We start from the raw sequence: 23,634 nt of genomic DNA, 5'->3' as shown, positions 1-23,634 counted from the left end.
TCAATCATTCTCTGTCCTTCTATCTGTCTGCCTGTTTTTCTCTTTCACTCCCTTTTTTTGGCTCCCTCTGTGTCTCGCTCTCTCACCCTGCCCTCAGTCCATTCTTCACCCTGTCTTGTTCTTTCAGTCTGTTTGTGTCTCAATCCATGCCTCTCTCTCTCCCTGTCTCTCTCCCTCTCTCTCCTGCTCTCTCCCTGTCTCTCTCCCTCTCTCTCCTGCTCTCTCCCTGTCTCTCTCCCTCTCACCCTGTCTCTCTCCCTCTCTCCCTGTCTCTCCCCCTCTCTGTCTCGCTTACTTCTCTGTCCTGCTCCTTCTTCCTCTGTCTCCCTCTCATCCTCTTTCTCAATCTATGTCCCGCCCTCTGATTTGTTTTTTCAATCTATGTCTCTTTTCCTGGTCTTTCTTTCGCTCTCTGCCTCTCTTACCTTAGCCCATTTTCTTTTCTGATACGTTCAAGTTCATCTTGCATCTTGATAGCTTTCTGACGATCCAACTCCATCATTGTGTCCAGTCGCTTCTCCTCCTGTGTCATTTCTTTCTCAATCTGCTCCTTCTCCAGAATTTGAGCGTCCCGGATTGCATGGCACCTGGCATCTGTAATAGTCTACAAAAATACAGGACCATGATTAGAAATGCTTTCCCTACACTGTCCGATTAAACACTTGATTATTTTTTCATGAAATTTGAGCATCATTGGTCAGGGCAGCATTTTGTGCCCATTCCTAATTGCCTTTGTGAAGCTGGTCGTGAGCCGCCTTCTTGAACTGCTATAGTTCGTTAGGTCAAGGTTACACCCACAGTGCAGTTAGGAAGGAGATCTCGGGATTCTCCGGTCAGCTAGCTGCATTTTCCCGGACGGCACGCCCTCGCCAGCAGCAGGATTCTCCGTTCCTGCTGTCTGCCAATGGGATTTCCCACGTTGGCCACCCCGCCCCGCCGGGAAACCAGTGGCCGTGTGTGCGCTGCCGGCGGAACGGAAGATCCCACTGCTCAAGTTTTGACCCAGCGACAGTGAAAGAACTGCAACAAGTTAGGATGATGTGTAGCTTGAAGGGGAAGCTAAGTGACAGCATGTTTTTTTGAAGATTTGACAAAGTTGAATGCAAGACTTAATCTTTGACAAAAAGTAGTAGAGAACAACTTGCCCGAAAGTGAAATAATAATCAAGCCTCACTGTATGCAAATGATTCTGCAGCTCTGCCAGAATTTAAAACTTAGAGTCATAGATGTTTACAGCAGGGAAACAGGCCCTTTGGCCCAGCTTATCCATGCCGCCCAGTTTCTATCACTAAACTAGTCCCACTTGCCCACATTTGGCCCGTATCCCTCTATACCCACCCTGCCCATGTAACTGTCTAACTGCTTTTTCAAGGAAAACAATTGTACCCGCCTCTACCGCTGCCTTTGGCAGCTCGTTCCAGACGCTCACCACCCTCTGTGTGAAGAAATGTCCCCTCTGGTCTCTTGTGTATCTCTCCCCTCTCACCTTAAACCTGTGCCCTCTAGTTCGAGACTCCTCGACCTTTCAGAAAAGATGTTGACTATCTACCTTATGAAGCTCCTCGTTATTTGATAGACATCTATAAGTTCACCCCCAAGCTTACTATGCTCCAGGGGAAAAAGTCCCAGCTTATCCAGCCTCTCCTTACAACCCAGTGTCATGTGAGAGTCACTTTAAGAAAAGTGCGTTTTATCAAATGGCTGCAGTGATGTCATTGTGTGGGTGGAGCTGGAATGTGATTCTGCTTTTTACTTTTGTTTTGAGCTGGAAGCTCTTTTTGGCTGTGTTTTAATTTCACTTCCAGTTGGAGAGCCGCATTCAAACTAAGCAGATGTATACTGGTCTCTCTCTGTATGTTAAACAATGTGTTTAGATCACTTGATAATTTAAAAGTGATAACGGTTCTCTGTAGAGAATTCAAATCGACTGTCTTTGTTAAAAGTGTTTTGGCTTATGGATGTTGTTAGGCAAGTTACTAAGGGTTACCTATAGAGTACTGTATCTTTTTGGGGCGTTATACCAAAATGCATCACCTCATATTTATCTAAATTAAACCCCATCTGCCATTCATCGGCCCACTGGCCCAATTGGTCAAGATCCTGTTGTAATCTTATATAACCTTCTTTAACACCTTTGTTCTGGGATCACACCTTGCTCAAGGCAGCAGGCGCCTGGTCCCAGTAAGATTGTTCAACTCTGGGAGAGCTTAATTAGAACAAAGAACAAAGAACAATACAGCACAGGAACAGGTAGATGCTAAGATGTTTACTGTGGGTGTATAAAATGTTAACTGGATTTGGGCAGCACGGTAGCATTGTGGATAGCACAATTGCTTCACAGCTCCAGGGTCCCAGGTTCGATCCCGGCTTGGGTCACTGTCTGTGCGGAGTCTGCACATCCTCCCCATGTGTGCGTGGGTTTCCTCCGGGTGATCCGGTTTCCTCCCACAGTCCAAAGATGTGCAGGTTAGGTGGATTGCCCATGATAAATTGCCCTTATAGTGTCCAAAATTGCCCTTAGTGTTGGGTGGGGTTAATGGGTTATGGGGATCGGGTGGAGCTGTTGACCTTGGGTAGGGTGCTCTTTCCAAGGGCTGGTGCACACTCGATGGGCCGAATGGCCTCCTTCTGCACTGTAAATTCTATGACATAGAATAAACATCGTTTTGTTTTTAAAATACTTTAGTTCTCTGTTGCATCACACCTGTAAAGTGGGCCCTTGTGCTCCCCATAACCAAAATCTATAAACAGTTGTGGGTCAGGTGAACTCCAGGATATACTTTGGTGTTCTCTAAACCATGGCCTATAACACCAGACCATCAAGTCCTGGTAGCATCCTCCTAAATCTCTTCTGCACTCTTTCTATGATGTGGAGAAACTACGACATCTTCTTTGCAGCCTGCAACACGTCATTGATGAAGATGAACATCTTGCCAAGGTCATCCCCACTACTTGCCTTCAAACAACCGCGCAACCTGAAACAAACCATTGTTTGCAGCAAACTTCCCAGCCTTCAGAACAGCGACCACGACACCACACAACCCAGCCATGGCAATCTCTGCAAGACGTGCCAGATCATCGACATGGATACCACCATTACACGTGAGAACACCACCCACCAGGTACGCAGTACGTACTCGTGCGACTCGGCCAACGTTGTCTACCTCATACGCTGCAGGAAAGGATGTCTCGAAGCGTGGTACATTGGCGAGACCATGCAGACGCTGCAACAACGGATGAACGGACATCGCGCAACAATCGCCAGGCAGGAATATTCCCTTCCAGTCGGGGAACACTTCAGCAGTCAAGGGCATTCAGCCTCTGATCTCCGGGTAAGCGTTCTCCAAGGCAGCTTTCAGAACGCGCGACAGCAGAAACTTAGAGCCAAGTTCCACGCACATGAGTACGGCCTCAGCCAGGACCTTGGATTCATGTTGCATTACATTCACCCCCCACCATCTGGCCTGTGCTTGAGAAATCCTACCAACTGTCCTGGCTTGAGACAATTCACACCTCTTTAACCTGGGGTTACCCCTATCTCTGGATCTGTAAAGACTTAATTACCTGGAAATGCTCGCATTCAAAGCATTGTCTTGCATCTTTGAATTTGTCTATATATATGTTTCTGGAACCCACCTCTTCATTCACCTGAGGAAGAAGCAGTGCTCCGAAAGCTAGTGATTTGAAATAAACCTGTTGGACATTAACCTGTGTTGTAAGGTTTCTTACTGCACTCTTTCTAGTTTAACAATATCCTTCCTATAATAGGGTGACAAGAACTGAACACAGTTTTCCCTGTGTGGTCTTACCAATGTCTTGTACAACTTTAACCTGGTGCTTTAAGACTTCTTACTGTGCTCACCCCAGTCCAACACCGGCATCTACACATCATTGTGCAACTTCAACAAGACATCCTAACTCCTGTATTCAATAAAACCTAGCATGCTGAATGCCTCCTCACCACCCTGCCCACCTGCGACTCCACCTTCAAGGAGCTATGAACCTGTACCCGTAGATTTCTTTGTTCTGTAACTCTCCCCCACTCCCTATTAACTGAGTAGGCCCTGCCATGATTTGACCTACCAAAATGCATCACCTCACATTTATCTAAATTTGGGGCAGCACGGTAGCATTGTGGATAGCACAGTCGCTTCACAGCTCCAGGGTACCAGGTTCAATTCCCGGCTTGGGTCACTGTCTGTGTGGAGTCTGCACGTTCTCCCCATGTGTGCGTGGGTTTCCTCCGGGTGCTCCGGTTTCCTCCCACAGTGCAAAGATGTGCGGGTTAGATGGACTGGCTATGCTAAATTACCCTTAGTGTCCAAAAAGGTTAATTGGGTTTACTGAGATAAGGGGGTGGGGTAGAGGCAGTGTGTGCTTGAGTGGGGTACTCTTTCCAAGAGCTGGTGCAGACTCGATGGGCCGAATGGCCTCCTTCTGCACTGTAAATTCTATGATTTTATGACTCCATCTGCCCTTCATCGGCCCACTGGCCCAATTGGTCAAGATCCTGTTGTAATCTTATATAGCCTTCTTTAACACCTTTGTTCTGGGATCACACCTTGCTCAAGGCAGCAGGCGCCTGGTCCCAGTAAGATTGTTCAACTCTGAGAAAGCTGAATTGGAACAAAGAACAAAGAACAATACAGCACAGGAACAGGCCCTTCGGCCCTCCAAGCCTGTACCGGCCATGATACCACCCTTGGCCAAAACCCTCAGCACTTCCTTGTGCCGTATCCCTCTATACCCATCCTATCCATGTGTTTGTCGCATTGTCTTTTGAACGGCGTTAATGTATCTGCTTCCACAACCTCCCCTGGCAACGCGTTCCAGGCACTCACCACCCTCTGTGTAAAAAACCTGCCTCGCACATCTCCTCTAAACTTTGCCTCATGGACCTCAAACCTATGCCCCCTGGTGACTGACCCTTCCACCCTGGGAAAGAGTGCCTGCCCATCCACTCTATCCATGCCCCTCATAATCTTGTAGACCTCTATCAGGTCACCCCTCAACCTCCTTCTTTCTCATGAAAACAGTCCGAGTCTATTCAACCTCTCCGCATAGCTAACATCCTCCAAACCAGGCAACATCCTGGTAAACCTTCTCTGCATCCTTTCCAAAGTCTCCACATCCTTCTGGAAGTGTGGTGACCAGAATTGTACGCAATATTCCAAGTGCAGCCTTGCCAAGGTTCTATACAACTGCAGCATGATTTGCCAGTTTTTATACTCGATGCCCTGTCCAATGAAGGCAAGCATTCTATGTGCTTTCTTGACTACCTTGTCCACTTGTGTTGCCACTTTCAAAGATCTGTGGACCTGCACGCCCAGATCTCTCTGACTGTCTATATTCCTAAGAGTGAATGGTCTCACACAGGGCAGCTCTTGCTCGAGGGCACAGAAAAGAGCTCTTTTTACCCGAAAACAGTAGTAACTTAGATGGAACAGTGTAACTGAAGGTTGGAGGAGAAATTCCCCCTGGGTGTGGCATGTTTGCTGGTTACCAAACCCGGCAGATGAAGGTGAAAGATCTGGCCAAGGAGCTGGAAGAGACCTGTGGCGCAGCAATTATTGGGAAGCTGGCAGCGGGAGAAGGGTTAGTGCAGGTTGGAAAGCCCCAGATGGAACAGATTATGGCTTTCATCAGGGAAGACTTCCATCAACACAGGAAAGAGATGCAGGGAAACAGATCGAAGGCCATCGAAGGGGCTGTGGCACCCCTGAAGGGCTCGATGGAAAAGTTCGAAAAGTGTCTGGAGGCACAGGGGTCGCAGATCCGGGTCGCGGAATTGTAGGCAGAGGTGGGGCCCTTGGGAGATCTTTGCAAGATGCTGAGAGCAAAGGTGGAAGAGAAAGAGAATAGGTCGAGAAGGCAGAACCTACACATAGTCGGCCTGCCTGAAGGAGTGGAAGGCACGAGTGCCACGAAGTATGTCTCGAGGATGCTGGCAGGGCTGGTGGCAGAGGGGTTGGTGGGAAAGGCCCCAGAGGTGGATAGAGCGCACAAGTCTCTGAGACAGACGCCAAGAGCTGGGGAGCTGCCGTGGGCAGTTCGTGGAGAAAGAGAAGATCCTGCAGTGGGCCAGGGAGAAACGGAACTGCGAATGGGAGGGGAACAAGGTCCAAATATACCAGGATATTGGAGCTGAACTGGCAAAACGGCGTGCGGGGTTCATAGAATTATAGAATCATAGAATTTACAGTGCAGATGTAGGCCATTCGGCCCATCGAGTCTGCACCGGCCCTTGGAAAGAACACCCTACCTAAGCCCACACCTCCACTCTATCCCCATAACGCAGTAACCTAACCTTTTTGGACACAAAGGGCAATTTTACATGGCCAATCCACCTAACCTGCACATCTTTGGACTGTGGGAGGAAACTGGAGCACCCGAAGGAAACCCACGCACACACGGGGAGGATGTGCAGACTCCGCACAGACAGTCCGCTTGATACTCTACCCACAGACACCGGACTTCCTCCCCGAACCCAACTGGTCCGCTAGATACTCTATCCTCAAGACACCGGACTTCCTCCCCGGACCCAACTACTCCGCTAGATACTCTACCCACAGACACCGGACTTCCTCCCCGAACCCAACTACTCCGCTAGATACTCTACCCACAGACACCGGACTTCCTCCCCGAACCCAACTACTCCGCTAGATACTCTACCCACAGACACCGGACTTCCTCCCCGGACCCAACTACTCCGCTAGATACTCTACCCACAGAAACCAGACTTCCTCCCCGGACCCAACTACTCCGCTAGATACTCTATCCACAGACACTGGACTTCCTCCCCGGACCCAACTACTCCGCTAGATACTCTATCCACAGACACCGGACTTCCTCTCTGGACCCAACTACTCCGCTAGCTACTCTATCCTCAGACACCGGACTTCCTCCTCTGACCCAACTACTCCGCTAGATACGCTACCCACAGACACCGGACTTCCTCTCCGGACCCAACTACTCCGCTAGATACGCTACCCACAGACACCGGACTTCCTCCTCTGACCCAACTACTCCGCTAGATACTCTATCCACAGAAACCAGACTTCCTCCCCGGACCCAACTACTCCGCTAGATACTCTATCCACAGACACTGGACTTCCTCCTCTGACCCAACTACTCCGCTAGATACTCTATCCACAGACACCGGACATCCTCCCGGGACCCAACTACTCCGCTAGATACGCTACCCACAGACAACGGACTTCCTCCTCTGACCCAGCTACTCCGCTAGCTACTCTATCCTCAGACACCGGACTTCCTCCTCTGACCCAACTACTCCGCGAGGTACTCTATCCACAGACACCGGACTTCCTCCTCTGACCCAACTACTCCGCTAGATACGCTACCCACAGACACCGGACTTCCTCCTCTGACCCAACTACTCCGCTAGATACTCTACCCACAGACACCGGACTTCCTCCCCAGACCCAACTACTCCGCTAGATACTCTACCCACAGACACCGGACTTCCTCCTCTGACCCAACTACTCCGCGAGGTACTCTACCCACAGACACCGGACTTCCTCCTCTGACCCAACTACTCCGCTAGATACTCTATCCACAGACACCGGACTTCCTCCTCTGACCCAACTACTCCGCTAGATACTCTATCCACAGACACCGGACTTCCTCCTCTGACCCAACTACTCCGCTAGATACTCTACCCACAGACACCGGACTTCCTCCCCGCACCCAACTACTCCGCGAGGTACTCTATCCACAGACACCGGACCTCCTCCTCTGACCCAACTAATCCGCTAGATACTCTACCCACAGACACCGGACTTCCTCCCCAGACCCAACTACTCCGCTAGATACTCTATCCACAGACACCGGACTTCCTCCCCGGAACCAGCTACTCCGCTAGATACTCTACCCACAGACACCGGACTTCCTCCTCTGACCCAACTACTCCGCTAGATACTCTACCCACAGACACTGGACTTCCTCCCCGGACCCAACTACTCCGCTAGATACGCTACCCACAGACACCGGACTTCCTCCTCTGACCCAACTACTCCGCTAGATACTCTATCCACAGAAACCAGACTTCCTCCTCTGACCCAACTACTCCGATAGATACTCTATCCACAGAAACCAGACTTCCTCCCCGGACCCAACTACTCCACTAGATACTCTACCCACAGACACTGGACTTCCTCCCCGGACCCAACTACTCCGCTAGATACGCTACCCACAGACACCGGACTTCCTCCTCTGACCCAACTACTCCGCTAGATACTCTATCCACAGAAACCAGACTTCCTCCTCTGACCCAACTACTCCGATAGATACTCTATCCACAGAAACCAGACTTCCTCCCCGGACCCAACTACTCCACTAGATACTCTATCCACAGACACCGGACTTCCTCCCCGGACCCAACTACTCCGCTAGATACTCTATCCACAGAAACCAGACTTCCTCCCCGGACCCAACTACTCCGCTAGATACTCTATCCACAGACACTGGACTTCCTCCCCGGACCCAACTACTCCGCTAGATACTCTATCCACAGACAACGGACTTCCTCCCCGGACCCAACTACTCCGCTAGATACTCTATCCACAGACACCGGACTTCCTCCCCGGAACCAGCTACTCCGCTAGATACTCTACCCACAGACACCGGACTTCCTCCTCTGACCCAACTACTCCGCTAGATACTCTACCCACAGACACTGGACTTCCTCCCCGGACCCAACTACTCCGCTAGATACTCTATCCACAGACACCGGACTTCCTCCCCGGAACCAGCTACTCCGCTAGATACTCTACCCACAGACACCGGACTTCCTCCTCTGACCCAACTACTCCGCTAGATACTCTACCCACAGACACTGGACTTCCTCCCCGGACCCAACTACTCCGATAGATACTCTATCCACAGAAACCAGACTTCCTCCCCGGACCCAACTACTCCACTAGATACTCTACCCACAGACACTGGACTTCCTCCCCGGACCCAACTACTCCGCTAGATACGCTACCCACAGACACCGGACTTCCTCCTCTGACCCAACTACTCCGCTAGATACTCTATCCACAGAAACCAGACTTCCTCCTCTGACCCAACTACTCCGATAGATACTCTATCCACAGAAACCAGACTTCCTCCCCGGACCCAACTACTCCGATAGATACTCTATCCACAGAAACCAGACTTCCTCCCCGGACCCAACTACTCCACTAGATACTCTATCCACAGACACCGGACTTCCTCCCCGGACCCAACTACTCCGCTAGATACTCTATCCACAGAAACCAGACTTCCTCCCCGGACCCAACTACTCCGCTAGATACTCTATCCACAGACACTGGACTTCCTCCCCGGACCCAACTACTCCGCTAGATACTCTATCCACAGACACCGGACTTCCTCCCCGGACCCAACTACTCCGCTAGATACTCTATCCACAGACACTGGACTTCCTCCTCTGACCCAACTACTCCGCTAGATACTCTATCCACAGACACCGGACATCCTCCCGGGACCCAACTACTCCGCTAGATACGCTACCCACAGACAACGGACTTCCTCCTCTGACCCAGCTACTCCGCTAGATACTCTATCCACAGAAACCAGACTTCCTCCTCTGACCCAACTACTCCGATAGATACTCTATCCACAGAAACCAGACTTCCTCCCCGGACCCAACTACTCCACTAGATACTCTACCCACAGACACTGGACTTCCTCCCCGGACCCAACTACTCCGCTAGATACGCTACCCACAGACACCGGACTTCCTCCTCTGACCCAACTACTCCGCTAGATACTCTATCCACAGAAACCAGACTTCCTCCTCTGACCCAACTACTCCGATAGATACTCTATCCACAGAAACCAGACTTCCTCCCCGGACCCAACTACTCCACTAGATACTCTATCCACAGACACCGGACTTCCTCCCCGGACCCAACTACTCCGCTAGATACTCTATCCACAGAAACCAGACTTCCTCCCCGGACCCAACTACTCCGCTAGATACTCTATCCACAGACACTGGACTTCCTCCCCGGACCCAACTACTCCGCTAGATACTCTATCCACAGACACCGGACTTCCTCCCCGGACCCAACTACTCCGCTAGATACTCTACCCACAGACACTGGACTTCCTCCTCTGACCCAACTACTCCGCTAGATACTCTATCCACAGACACCGGACTTCCTCTCCGGACCCAACTACTCCGCTAGCTACTCTATCCTCAGACACCGGACTTCCTCCTCTGACCCAACTACTCCGCTAGATACGCTACCCACAGACACCGGACTTCCTCTCCGGACCCAACTACTCCGCTAGATACGCTACCCACAGACACCGGACTTCCTCCGCTGACCCAACTACTCCGCTAGATACTCTATCCACAGAAACCAGACTTCCTCCCCGGACCCAACTACTCCGCTAGATACTCTATCCACAGACACCGGACTTCCTCCCCGGACCCAACTACTCCGCTAGATACGCTACCCACAGACACCGGACTTCCTCTCCGGACCCAACTACTCCGCTAGATACGCTACCCACAGACACCGGACTTCCTCCTCTGACCCAACTACTCCGCTAGATACTCTATCCACAGAAACCAGACTTCCTCCCCGGACCCAACTACTCCGCTAGATACTCTATCCACAGACACTGGACTTCCTCCTCTGACCCAACTACTCCGCTAGATACTCTATCCACAGACACCGGACATCCTCCCGGGACCCAACTACTCCGCTAGATACGCTACCCACAGACAACGGACTTCCTCCTCTGACCCAGCTACTCCGCTAGCTACTCTATCCTCAGACACCGGACTTCCTCCTCTGACCCAACTACTCCGCGAGGTACTCTATCCACAGACACCGGACTTCCTCCTCTGACCCAACTACTCCGCTAGATACGCTACCCACAGACACCGGACTTCCTCCTCTGACCCAACTACTCCGCTAGATACTCTACCCACAGACACCGGACTTCCTCCCCAGACCCAACTACTCCGCTAGATACTCTATCCACAGACACCGGACTTCCTCCCCGGACCCAGCTACTCCGCTAGCTACTCTATCCTCAGACACCGGACTTCCTCCTCTGACCCAACTACTCCGCGAGGTACTCTATCCACAGACACCGGACTTCCTCCTCTGACCCAACTACTCCGCTAGATACGCTACCCACAGACACCGGACTTCCTCCTCTGACCCAACTACTCCGCTAGATACTCTACCCACAGACACCGGACTTCCTCCTCTGACCCAACTACTCCGCGAGGTACTCTACCCACAGACACCGGACTTCCTCCTCTGACCCAACTACTCCGCTAGATACTCTATCCACAGACACCGGACTTCCTCCTCTGACCCAACTACTCCGCTAGATACTCTATCCACAGACACCGGACTTCCTCCTCTGACCCAACTACTCCGCTAGATACTCTACCCACAGACACCGGACTTCCTCCCCGCACCCAACTACTCCGCGAGGTACTCTATCCACAGACACCGGACCTCCTCCTCTGACCCAACTAATCCGCTAGATACTCTACCCACAGACACCGGACTTCCTCCCCAGACCCAACTACTCCGCTAGATACTCTACCCACAGACACTGGACTTCCTCCCCGGACCCAACTACTCCGCTAGATACGCTACCCACAGACACCGGACTTCCTCCTCTGACCCAACTACTCCGCTAGATACTCTATCCACAGAAACCAGACTTCCTCCTCTGACCCAACTACTCCGATAGATACTCTATCCACAGAAACCAGACTTCCTCCCCGGACCCAACTACTCCACTAGATACTCTACCCACAGACACTGGACTTCCTCCCCGGACCCAACTACTCCGCTAGATACGCTACCCACAGACACCGGACTTCCTCCTCTGACCCAACTACTCCGCTAGATACTCTATCCACAGAAACCAGACTTCCTCCTCTGACCCAACTACTCCGATAGATACTCTATCCACAGAAACCAGACTTCCTCCCCGGACCCAACTACTCCACTAGATACTCTATCCACAGACACCGGACTTCCTCCCCGGACCCAACTACTCCGCTAGATACTCTATCCACAGAAACCAGACTTCCTCCCCGGACCCAACTACTCCGCTAGATACTCTATCCACAGACACTGGACTTCCTCCCCGGACCCAACTACTCCGCTAGATACTCTATCCACAGACACCGGACTTCCTCCCCGGACCCAACTACTCCGCTAGATACTCTATCCACAGACACCGGACTTCCTCCCCGGAACCAGCTACTCCGCTAGATACTCTACCCACAGACACCGGACTTCCTCCTCTGACCCAACTACTCCGCTAGATACTCTACCCACAGACACTGGACTTCCTCCCCGGACCCAACTACTCCGCTAGATACTCTATCCACAGACACCGGACTTCCTCCCCGGAACCAGCTACTCCGCTAGATACTCTACCCACAGACACCGGACTTCCTCCTCTGACCCAACTACTCCGCTAGATACTCTACCCACAGACACTGGACTTCCTCCCCGGACCCAACTACTCCGCTAGATACGCTACCCACAGACACCGGACTTCCTCCTCTGACCCAACTACTCCGCTAGATACTCTATCCACAGAAACCAGACTTCCTCCTCTGACCCAACTACTCCGATAGATACTCTATCCACAGAAACCAGACTACCTCCCCGGACCCAACTACTCCACTAGATACTCTATCCACAGACACCGGACTTCCTCCCCGGACCCAACTACTCCGCTAGATACTCTATCCACAGAAACCAGACTTCCTCCCCGGACCCAACTACTCCGCTAGATACTCTATCCACAGACACTGGACTTCCTCCCCGGACCCAACTACTCCGCTAGATACTCTATCCACAGACACCGGACTTCCTCCCCGGACCCAACTACTCCGCTAGATACTCTATCCTCAGACACCGGACTTCCTCCTCTGACCCAACTACTCCGCGAGGTACTCTATCCACAGACACCGGACTTCCTCCTCTGACCCAACTACTCCGCTAGATACTCTACCCACAGACACCGGACTTCCTCCTCTGACCCAACTACTCCGCTAGATACTCTATCCACAGACACCGGACTTCCTCCTCTGACCCAACTACTCCGCTAGATACTCTACCCACAGACACCGGACTTCCTCCCCGCACCCAACTACTCCGCGAGGTACTCTATCCACAGACACCGGACTTCCTCCTCTGACCCAACTACTCCGCTAGATACTCTATCCACAGACACCGGACTTCCTCCTCTGACCCAACTACTCCGCTAGATACTCTACCCACAGACACCGGACTTCCTCCCCTGACCCAACTACTCCGCTAGATACTCTATCCACAGACACCGGACTTCCTCCCCTGACCCAACTACTCAGCTAGATACTCTACCCACAGACACCGGACTTCCTCCCCGGACCCAACTACTCCGCTAGATACTCTATCCACAGACACCGGACTTCCTCCCCGGACCCAGCTACTCCGCTAGATACTCTACCCACAGACACCGGACTTCCTCCTCTGACCCAACTACTCCGCTAGATACTCTACCCACGGACACCGGACTTCCTCCTCTGACCCAACTACTCCGCTAGATACTCTATCCACAGACACCGGACTTCCTCCTCTGACCCAACTACTCCGCTAGATACTCTACCCACAGACACCGGACTTCCTCCCCAGACCCAACTACTCCGCTAGATACTCTACCCACAGACACCGGACTTCCTCCTCTGACCCAACTACTCCGCGAGGTACTCTACCCACAGACACCGGACTTCCTCCTCTGACCCAACTACTCCGCTAGATACTCTATCCACAGACACCGGACTTCCTCCCCGGACCCAACTACTCCGCTAGATACTCTACCCACAGACACCGGACTTCCTCTCCGGACCCAACTGCTCCGCTAGATACTCTATCCACAGAAACCGGACTTCCTCCCCGGACCCAACTACTCCGCTAGATACTCTATCCACAGACACCGGACTTCCTCCCCGGACCCAACTACTCCGCTAGATACTCTACCCACAGGCACCGGACTTCCTCCCCGGACCCAACTACTTCGCTAGATACTCTACCCACAGACACCGGACTTCCTCTCCGGACCCAACTACTCCGCTAGATACTCTATCCACAGACACCGGACTTCCTCCCCGGACCCAACTGCTCCGCTAGATACTCTATCCAAAGACACCGGACTTCCTCCCCAGACCCAACTACTCCGCTAGATACTCTATCCACAGACACCGGACTTCCTCCCCGGACCCAACTACTCCGCTAGATACTCTATCCACAGATACTGGACTTCCTCCCCGGACCCAACAACTCCGCTAGATACTCTACCCACAGACACCGGACTTCCTCCCCGGACCCAACTACTCCGCTAGATACGCTACCCACAGACACCGGACTTCCTCCTCTGACCCAACTACTCCGCTAGATACTCTATCCACAGACACCGGACTTCCTCCTCTGACCCAACTACTCCGCTAGATACTCTACCCACAGAAACCAGACTTCCTCCCCGGACCCAACTACTCCGCTAGATACTCTACCCACAGACACTGGACTTCCTCCCCGGACCCAACTACTCCGCTAGATACTCTATCCACAGACACTGGACTTCCTCCCCGCACCCAACTACTCCGCTAGATACTCTACCCACAGACACCAGACTTCCTCCCTGGACCCAACTACTCCGCTAGATACTCTATCCACAGACACCGGACTTCCTCTTCTGACCCAGCTACTCCGCTAGATATTCTATCCACAGACACCGGACTTCCTCCCGGGACCCAACTACTCCGCTAGATACTCTATCCACAGACACCGGACTTCCTCTCCGGACCCAACTACTCCGCTAGCTACTCTATCCTCAGACACCGGACTTCCTCCTCTGACCCAACTACTCCGCGAGGTACTCTATCCACAGACACCGGACTTCCTCCTCTGACCCAACTACTCCGCTAGATATGCTACCCACAGACACCGGACTTCCTCCTCTGACCCAACTACTCCGCTAGATACTCTACCCACAGACACCGGACTTCCTCCTCTGACCCAACTACTCCGCTAGATACTCTATCCACAGACACCGGACTTCCTCCTCTGACCCAACTACTCCGCTAGATACTCTACCCACAGACACCGGACTTCCTCCCCGCACCCAACTACTCCGCGAGGTACTCTATCCACAGACACCGGACTTCCTCCTCTGACCCAACTACTCCGCGAGGTACTCTATCCACAGACACCGGACTTCCTCCTCTGACCCAACTACTCCGCTAGATATGCTACCCACAGACACCGGACTTCCTCCTCTGACCCAACTACTCCGCTAGATACTCTACCCACAGACACCGGACTTCCTCCTCTGACCCAACTACTCCGCTAGATACTCTATCCACAGAAACCAGACTTCCTCCTCTGACCCAACTACTCCGATAGATACTCTATCCACAGAAACCAGACTTCCTCCCCGGACCCAACTACTCCACTAGATACTCTATCCACAGACACCGGACTTCCTCCCCGGATCCAACTACTCCGCTAGATACTCTATCCACAGAAACCAGACTTCCTCCCCGGACCCAACTACTCCGCTAGATACTCTATCCACAGACACTGGACTTCCTCCCCGGACCCAACTACTCCGCTAGATACTCTATCCACAGACACCGGACTTCCTCCCCGGACCCAACTACTCCGCTAGATACTCTACCCACAGACACTGGACTTCCTCCTCTGACCCAACTACTCCGCTAGATACTCTATCCACAGACACCGGACTTCCTCTCCGGACCCAACTACTCCGCTAGCTACTCTATCCTCAGACACCGGACTTCCTCCTCTGACCCAACTACTCCGCTAGATACGCTACCCACAGACACCGGACTTCCTCTCCGGACCCAACTACTCCGCTAGATACGCTACCCACAGACACCGGACTTCCTCCGCTGACCCAACTACTCCGCTAGATACTCTATCCACAGAAACCAGACTTCCTCCCCGGACCCAACTACTCCGCTAGATACTCTATCCACAGACACCGGACTTCCTCCCCGGACCCAACTACTCCGCTAGATACTCTATCCACAGACACCGGACTTCCTCCTCTGACCCAACTACTCCGCTAGATACTCTACCCACAGACACCGGACTTCCTCCCCGCACCCAACTACTCCGCGAGGTACTCTATCCACAGACACCGGACTTCCTCCTCTGACCCAACTACTCCGCTAGATACTCTATCCACAGACACCGGACTTCCTCCTCTGACCCAACTACTCCGCTAGATACTCTACCCACAGACACCGGACTTCCTCCCCTGACCCAACTACTCCGCTAGATACTCTATCCACAGACACCGGACTTCCTCCCCTGACCCAACTACTCCGCTAGATACTCTACCCACAGACACCGGACTTCCTCCCCGGACCCAACTACTCCGCTAGATACTCTATCCACAGACACCGGACTTCCTCCCCGGACCCAGCTACTCCGCTAGATACTCTACCCACAGACACCGGACTTCCTCCTCTGACCCAACTACTCCGCTAGATACTCTACCCACGGACACCGGACTTCCTCCTCTGACCCAACTACTCCGCTAGATACTCTATCCACAGACACCGGACTTCCTCCCCTGACCAAACTACTCCGCTAGATACTCTATCCACAGACACCGGACTTCCTCCTCTGACCCAACTACTCCGCTAGATACACTACCCACAGACACCGGGCTTCCTCCCCGGACCCAACTGCTCCGCTAGCTACTATACCCACAGACACCGGACTTCCTCCTCTGACCCAATTACTCCGCTAGATACACTACCCACAGACACCGGACGTCCTCCTCTGACCCAACTACTCCGCTAGTTACGCTACCCACAGACACCGGACTTCCTCCTCTGACCCAACTACTCCGCTAGATACACTACCCACAGACACCGGGCTTCCTCCCCGGACCCAACTGCTCCGCTAGATACGCTACCCACAGACACCGGACTTCCTCCTCTGACCCAATTACTCCGCTAGATACACTACCCACAGACACCGGACTTCCTCCTCTGACCCAACTACTCCGCTAGATACTCTATCCACAGACACCGGACTTCCTCCTCTGACCCAACTACTCCGCTAGATACTCTACCCACAGACACCGGACTTCCTCTCCGGACCCAACTGCTCCGCTAGATACTCTATCCACAGACACCGGACTTCCTCCCCGGACCCAACTACTCCGCTAGATACTCTATCCACAGAAACCAGACTTCCTCCCCGGACCCAACTACTCCGCTAGATACTCTATCCACAGACACTGGACTTCCTCCCCGGACCCAACTACTCCGCTAGATACTCTATCCACAGACACCGGACTTCCTCTCTGGACCCAACTACTCCGCTAGCTACTCTATCCTCAGACACCGGACTTCCTCCTCTGACCCAACTACTCCGCTAGATACGCTACCCACAGACACCGGACTTCCTCTCCGGACCCAACTACTCCGCTAGATACGCTACCCACAGACACCGGACTTCCTCTCCGGACCCAACTACTCCGCTAGATACTCTATCCACAGAAACCAGACTTCCTCCCCGGACCCAACTACTCCGCTAGATACTCTATCCACAGACACTGGACTTCCTCCTCTGACCCAACTACTCCGCTAGATACTCTATCCACAGACACCGGACATCCTCCCGGGACCCAACTACTCCGCTAGATACGCTACCCACAGACAACGGACTTCCTCCTCTGACCCAGCTACTCCGCTAGCTACTCTATCCTCAGACACCGGACTTCCTCCTCTGACCCAACTACTCCGCGAGGTACTCTATCCACAGACACCGGACTTCCTCCTCTGACCCAACTACTCCGCTAGATACGCTACCCACAGACACCGGACTTCCTCCTCTGACCCAACTACTCCGCTAGATACTCTACCCACAGACACCGGACTTCCTCCCCAGACCCAACTACTCCGCTAGATACTCTACCCACAGACACCGGACTTCCTCCTCTGACCCAACTACTCCGCGAGGTACTCTACCCACAGACACCGGACTTCCTCCTCTGACCCAACTACTCCGCTAGATACTCTATCCACAGACACCGGACTTCCTCCTCTGACCCAACTACTCCGCTAGATACTCTATCCACAGACACCGGACTTCCTCCTCTGACCCAACTACTCCGCTAGATACTCTACCCACAGACACCGGACTTCCTCCCCGCACCCAACTACTCCGCGAGGTACTCTATCCACAGACACCGGACCTCCTCCTCTGACCCAACTAATCCGCTAGATACTCTACCCACAGACACCGGACTTCCTCCCCAGACCCAACTACTCCGCTAGATACTCTATCCACAGACACCGGACTTCGGCCCCGGAACCAGCTACTCCGCTAGATACTCTACCCACAGACACCGGACTTCCTCCTCTGACCCAACTACTCCGCTAGATACTCTACCCACAGACACTGGACTTCCTCCCCGGACCCAACTACTCCGCTAGATACGCTACCCACAGACACCGGACTTCCTCCTCTGACCCAACTACTCCGCTAGATACTCTATCCACAGAAACCAGACTTCCTCCTCTGACCCAACTACTCCGATAGATACTCTATCCACAGAAACCAGACTTCCTCCCCGGACCCAACTACTCCACTAGATACTCTACCCACAGACACTGGACTTCCTCCCCGGACCCAACTACTCCGCTAGATACGCTACCCACAGACACCGGACTTCCTCCTCTGACCCAACTACTCCGCTAGATACTCTATCCACAGAAACCAGACTTCCTCCTCTGACCCAACTACTCCGATAGATACTCTATCCACAGAAACCAGACTTCCTCCCCGGACCCAACTACTCCACTAGATACTCTATCCACAGACACCGGACTTCCTCCCCGGACCCAACTACTCCGCTAGATACTCTATCCACAGAAACCAGACTTCCTCCCCGGACCCAACTACTCCGCTAGATACTCTATCCACAGACACTGGACTTCCTCCCCGGACCCAACTACTCCGCTAGATACTCTATCCACAGACACCGGACTTCCTCCCCGGACCCAACTACTCCGCTAGATACTCTATCCACAGACACCGGACTTCCTCCCCGGAACCAGCTACTCCGCTAGATACTCTACCCACAGACACCGGACTTCCTCCTCTGACCCAACTACTCCGCTAGATACTCTACCCACAGACACTGGACTTCCTCCCCGGACCCAACTACTCCGCTAGATACTCTATCCACAGACACCAGACTTCCTCCCCGGAACCAGCTACTCCGCTAGATACTCTACCCACAGACACCGGACTTCCTCCTCTGACCCAACTACTCCGCTAGATACTCTACCCACAGACACTGGACTTCCTCCCCGGACCCAACTACTCCGCTAGATACGCTACCCACAGACACCGGACTTCCTCCTCTGACCCAACTACTCCGCTAGATACTCTATCCACAGAAACCAGACTTCCTCCTCTGACCCAACTACTCCGATAGATACTCTATCCACAGAAACCAGACTTCCTCCCCGGACCCAACTACTCCACTAGATACTCTACCCACAGACACTGGACTTCCTCCCCGGACCCAACTACTCCGCTAGATACGCTACCCACAGACACCGGACTTCCTCCTCTGACCCAACTACTCCGCTAGATACTCTATCCACAGAAACCAGACTTCCTCCTCTGACCCAACTACTCCGATAGATACTCTATCCACAGAAACCAGACTTCCTCCCCGGACCCAACTACTCCACTAGATACTCTATCCACAGACACCGGACTTCCTCCCCGGACCCAACTACTCCGCTAGATACTCTATCCACAGAAACCAGACTTCCTCCCCGGACCCAACTACTCCGCTAGATACTCTATCCACAGACACTGGACTTCCTCCCCGGACCCAACTACTCCGCTAGATACTCTATCCACAGACACCGGACTTCCTCCCCGGACCCAACTACTCCGCTAGATACTCTACCCACAGACACTGGACTTCCTCCTCTGACCCAACTACTCCGCTAGATACTCTATCCACAGACACCGGACTTCCTCTCCGGACCCAACTACTCCGCTAGCTACTCTATCCTCAGACACCGGACTTCCTCCTCTGACCCAACTACTCCGCTAGATACGCTACCCACAGACACCGGACTTCCTCTCCGGACCCAACTACTCCGCTAGATACGCTACCCACAGACACCGGACTTCCTCCGCTGACCCAACTACTCCGCTAGATACTCTATCCACAGAAACCAGACTTCCTCCCCGGACCCAACTACTCCGCTAGATACTCTATCCACAGACACCGGACTTCCTCCCCGGACCCAACTACTCCGCTAGATACTCTACCCACAGACACCGGACTTCCTCCCCGGACCCAACTGCTCCGCTAGATACTCTATCCACAGACACCGGACTTCCTCCCCGGACCCAACTACTCCGCTAGATACGCTACCCACAGACACCGGACTTCCTCCTCTGACCCAACTACTCCGCTAGATACTCTATCCACAGAAACCAGACTTCCTCCTCTGACCCAACTACTCCGCTAGATACTCTATCCACAGACACCGGACTTCCTCCCCGGACCCAACTGCTCCGCTAGATACTCTATCCACAGAAACCAGACTTCCTCCCCGGACCCAACTACTCCGCTAGATACGCTATCCACAGAAACCAGACTTCCTCCCCGGACCCAACTACTCCGCTAGATACTCTATCCACAGACACCGGACTTCCTCCCCGGACCCAACTGCTCCGCTAGATACTCTATCCACAGACACCGGACTTCCTCCCCAGACCCAACTACTCCGCTAGATACGCTACCCACAGACACCGGACTTCCTCCCCGGACCCAACTGCTCCGCTAGATACTCTATCCACAGAAACCAGACTTCCTCCCCGGACCCAACTACTCCGCTAGATACGCTATCCACAGAAACCAGACTTCCTCCCCGGACCCAACTACTCCGCTAGATACTCTATCCACAGACACCGGACTTCCTCCCCGGACCCAACTGCTCCGCTAGATACTCTATCCACAGACACCGGACTTCCTCCCCGGACCCAACTACTCCGCTAGATACGCTACCCACAGACACCGGACTTCCTCCCCGGACCCAACTGCTCCGCTAGATACTCTATCCACAGAAACCAGACTTCCTCCCCGGACCCAACTACTCCGCTAGATACGCTATCCACAGAAACCAGACTTCCTCCCCGGACCCAACTACTCCGCTAGATACTCTATCCACAGACACCGGACTTCCTCCCCGGACCCAACTGCTCCGCTAGATACTCTATCCACAGACACCGGACTTCCTCCCCGGACCCAACTACTCCGCTAGATACGCTACCCACAGACACCGGACTTCCTCCCCGGACCCAACTGCTCCGCTAGATACTCTATCCACAGAAACCAGACTTCCTCCCCGGACCCAACTACTCCGCTAGATACGCTACCCACAGACACCGGACTTCCTCCTCTGACCCAACTACTCCGCGAGGTACTCTATCCACAGACACCGGACTTCCTCTTCTGACCCAGCTACTCCGCTAGATACTCTATCCACAGACACCGGACTTCCTCCCGGGACCCAACTACTCCGCTAGATACTCTATCCACAGACACCGGACTTCCTCTCCGGACCCAACTACTCCGCTAGCTACTCTATCCTCAGACACCGGACTTCCTCCTCTGACCCAACTACTCCGCGAGGTACTCTATCCACAGACACCGGACTTCCTCCTCTGACCCAACTACTCCGCTAGATACTCTACCCACAGACACCGGACTTCCTCCTCTGACCCAACTACTCCGCTAGATACTCTATCCACAGACACCGGACTTCCTCCTCTGACCCAACTACTCCGCTAGATACTCTACCCACAGACACCGGACTTCCTCCCCGCACCCAACTACTCCGCGAGGTACTCTATCCACAGACACCGGACTTCCTCCTCTGACCCAACTACTCCGCTAGATACTCTATCCACAGACACCGGACTTCCTCCTCTGACCCAACTACTCCGCTAGATACTCTACCCACAGACACCGGACTTCCTCCCCTGACCCAACTACTCCGCTAGATACTCTATCCACAGACACCGGACTTCCTCCCCTGACCCAACTACTCCGCTAGATACTCTACCCACAGACACCGGACTTCCTCCCCGGACCCAACTACTCCGCTAGATACTCTATCCACAGACACCGGACTTCCTCCCCGGACCCAGCTACTCCGCTAGATACTCTACCCACAGACACCGGACTTCCTCCTCTGACCCAACTACTCCGCTAGATACTCTACCCACGGACACCGGACTTCCTCCTCTGACCCAACTACTCCGCTAGATACTCTATCCACAGACACCGGACTTCCTCCTCTGACCCAACTACTCCGCTAGATACTCTACCCACAGACACCGGACTTCCTCCCCAGACCCAACTACTCCGCTAGATACTCTACCCACAGACACCGGACTTCCTCCTCTGACCCAACTACTCCGCGAGGTACTCTACCCACAGACACCGGACTTCCTCCTCTGACCCAACTACTCCGCTAGATACTCTATCCACAGACACCGGACTTCCTCCTCTGACCCAACTACTCCGCTAGATACTCTATCCACAGACACCGGACTTCCTCCTCTGACCCAACTACTCCGCTAGATACTCTACCCACAGACACCGGACTTCCTCCCCGCACCCAACTACTCCGCGAGGTACTCTATCCACAGACACCGGACCTCCTCCTCTGACCCAACTAATCCGCTAGATACTCTACCCACAGACACCGGACTTCCTCCCCAGACCCAACTACTCCGCTAGATACTCTATCCACAGACACCGGACTTCCTCCCCGGAACCAGCTACTCCGCTAGATACTCTACCCACAGACACCGGACCTCCTCCTCTGACCCAACTACTCCGCTAGATACTCTACCCACAGACACTGGACTTCCTCCCCGGACCCAACTACTCCGCTAGATACGCTACCCACAGACACCGGACTTCCTCCTCTGACCCAACTACTCCGCTAGATACTCTATCCACAGAACCCAGACTTCCTCCTCTGACCCAACTACTCCGATAGATACTCTATCCACAGAAACCAGACTTCCTCCCCGGACCCAACTACTCCACTAGATACTCTACCCACAGACACTGGACTTCCTCCCCGGACCCAACTACTCCGCTAGATACGCTATCCACAGACACCGGACTTCCTCCTCTGACCCAACTATTCCGCTAGATACTCTATCCACAGAAACCAGACTTCGTCCTCTGACCCAACTACTCCGATAGATACTCTATCCACAGAAACCAGACTTCCTCCCCGGACCCAACTACTCCACTAGATACTCTATCCACAGACACCGGACTTCCTCCCCGGACGTAACTACTCCGCTAGATACTCTATCCACAGAAACCAGACTTCCTCCCCGGACCCAACTACTCCGCTAGATACTCTATCCACAGACACTGGACTTCCTCCCCGGACCCAACTACTCCGCTAGATACTCTATCCACAGACACCGGACTTCCTCCCCGGACCCAACTACTCCGCTAGATACTCTACCC

The 23,634-nt window shown here is 53.3% G+C and overlaps 1 protein-coding gene across 1 annotated transcript in view; it reads right to left on the bottom strand.

The window, feature by feature from the left end:
- The window catches only part of cfap45 (cilia and flagella associated protein 45), a 232,465-nt gene that overhangs the window by 78,217 nt on the left and 130,614 nt on the right, over positions 1 to 23,634 (bottom strand). The window contains exon 6 of the mRNA XM_072510275.1: positions 426 to 604. Within this exon, the coding sequence (XP_072366376.1) occupies positions 426 to 604 (179 nt within the window). The remainder of the gene's footprint in view (positions 1 to 425; positions 605 to 23,634) is intronic.

This window comes from Scyliorhinus torazame, chromosome 7 (assembly GCF_047496885.1).
Source record: "Scyliorhinus torazame isolate Kashiwa2021f chromosome 7, sScyTor2.1, whole genome shotgun sequence".
In the NCBI taxonomy this organism is placed as follows: Eukaryota; Metazoa; Chordata; class Chondrichthyes; order Carcharhiniformes; family Scyliorhinidae; genus Scyliorhinus; species Scyliorhinus torazame.
Note: the sequence above shows the minus strand (reverse complement) of the source record. Positions and strands in the feature narration are given on the sequence as shown.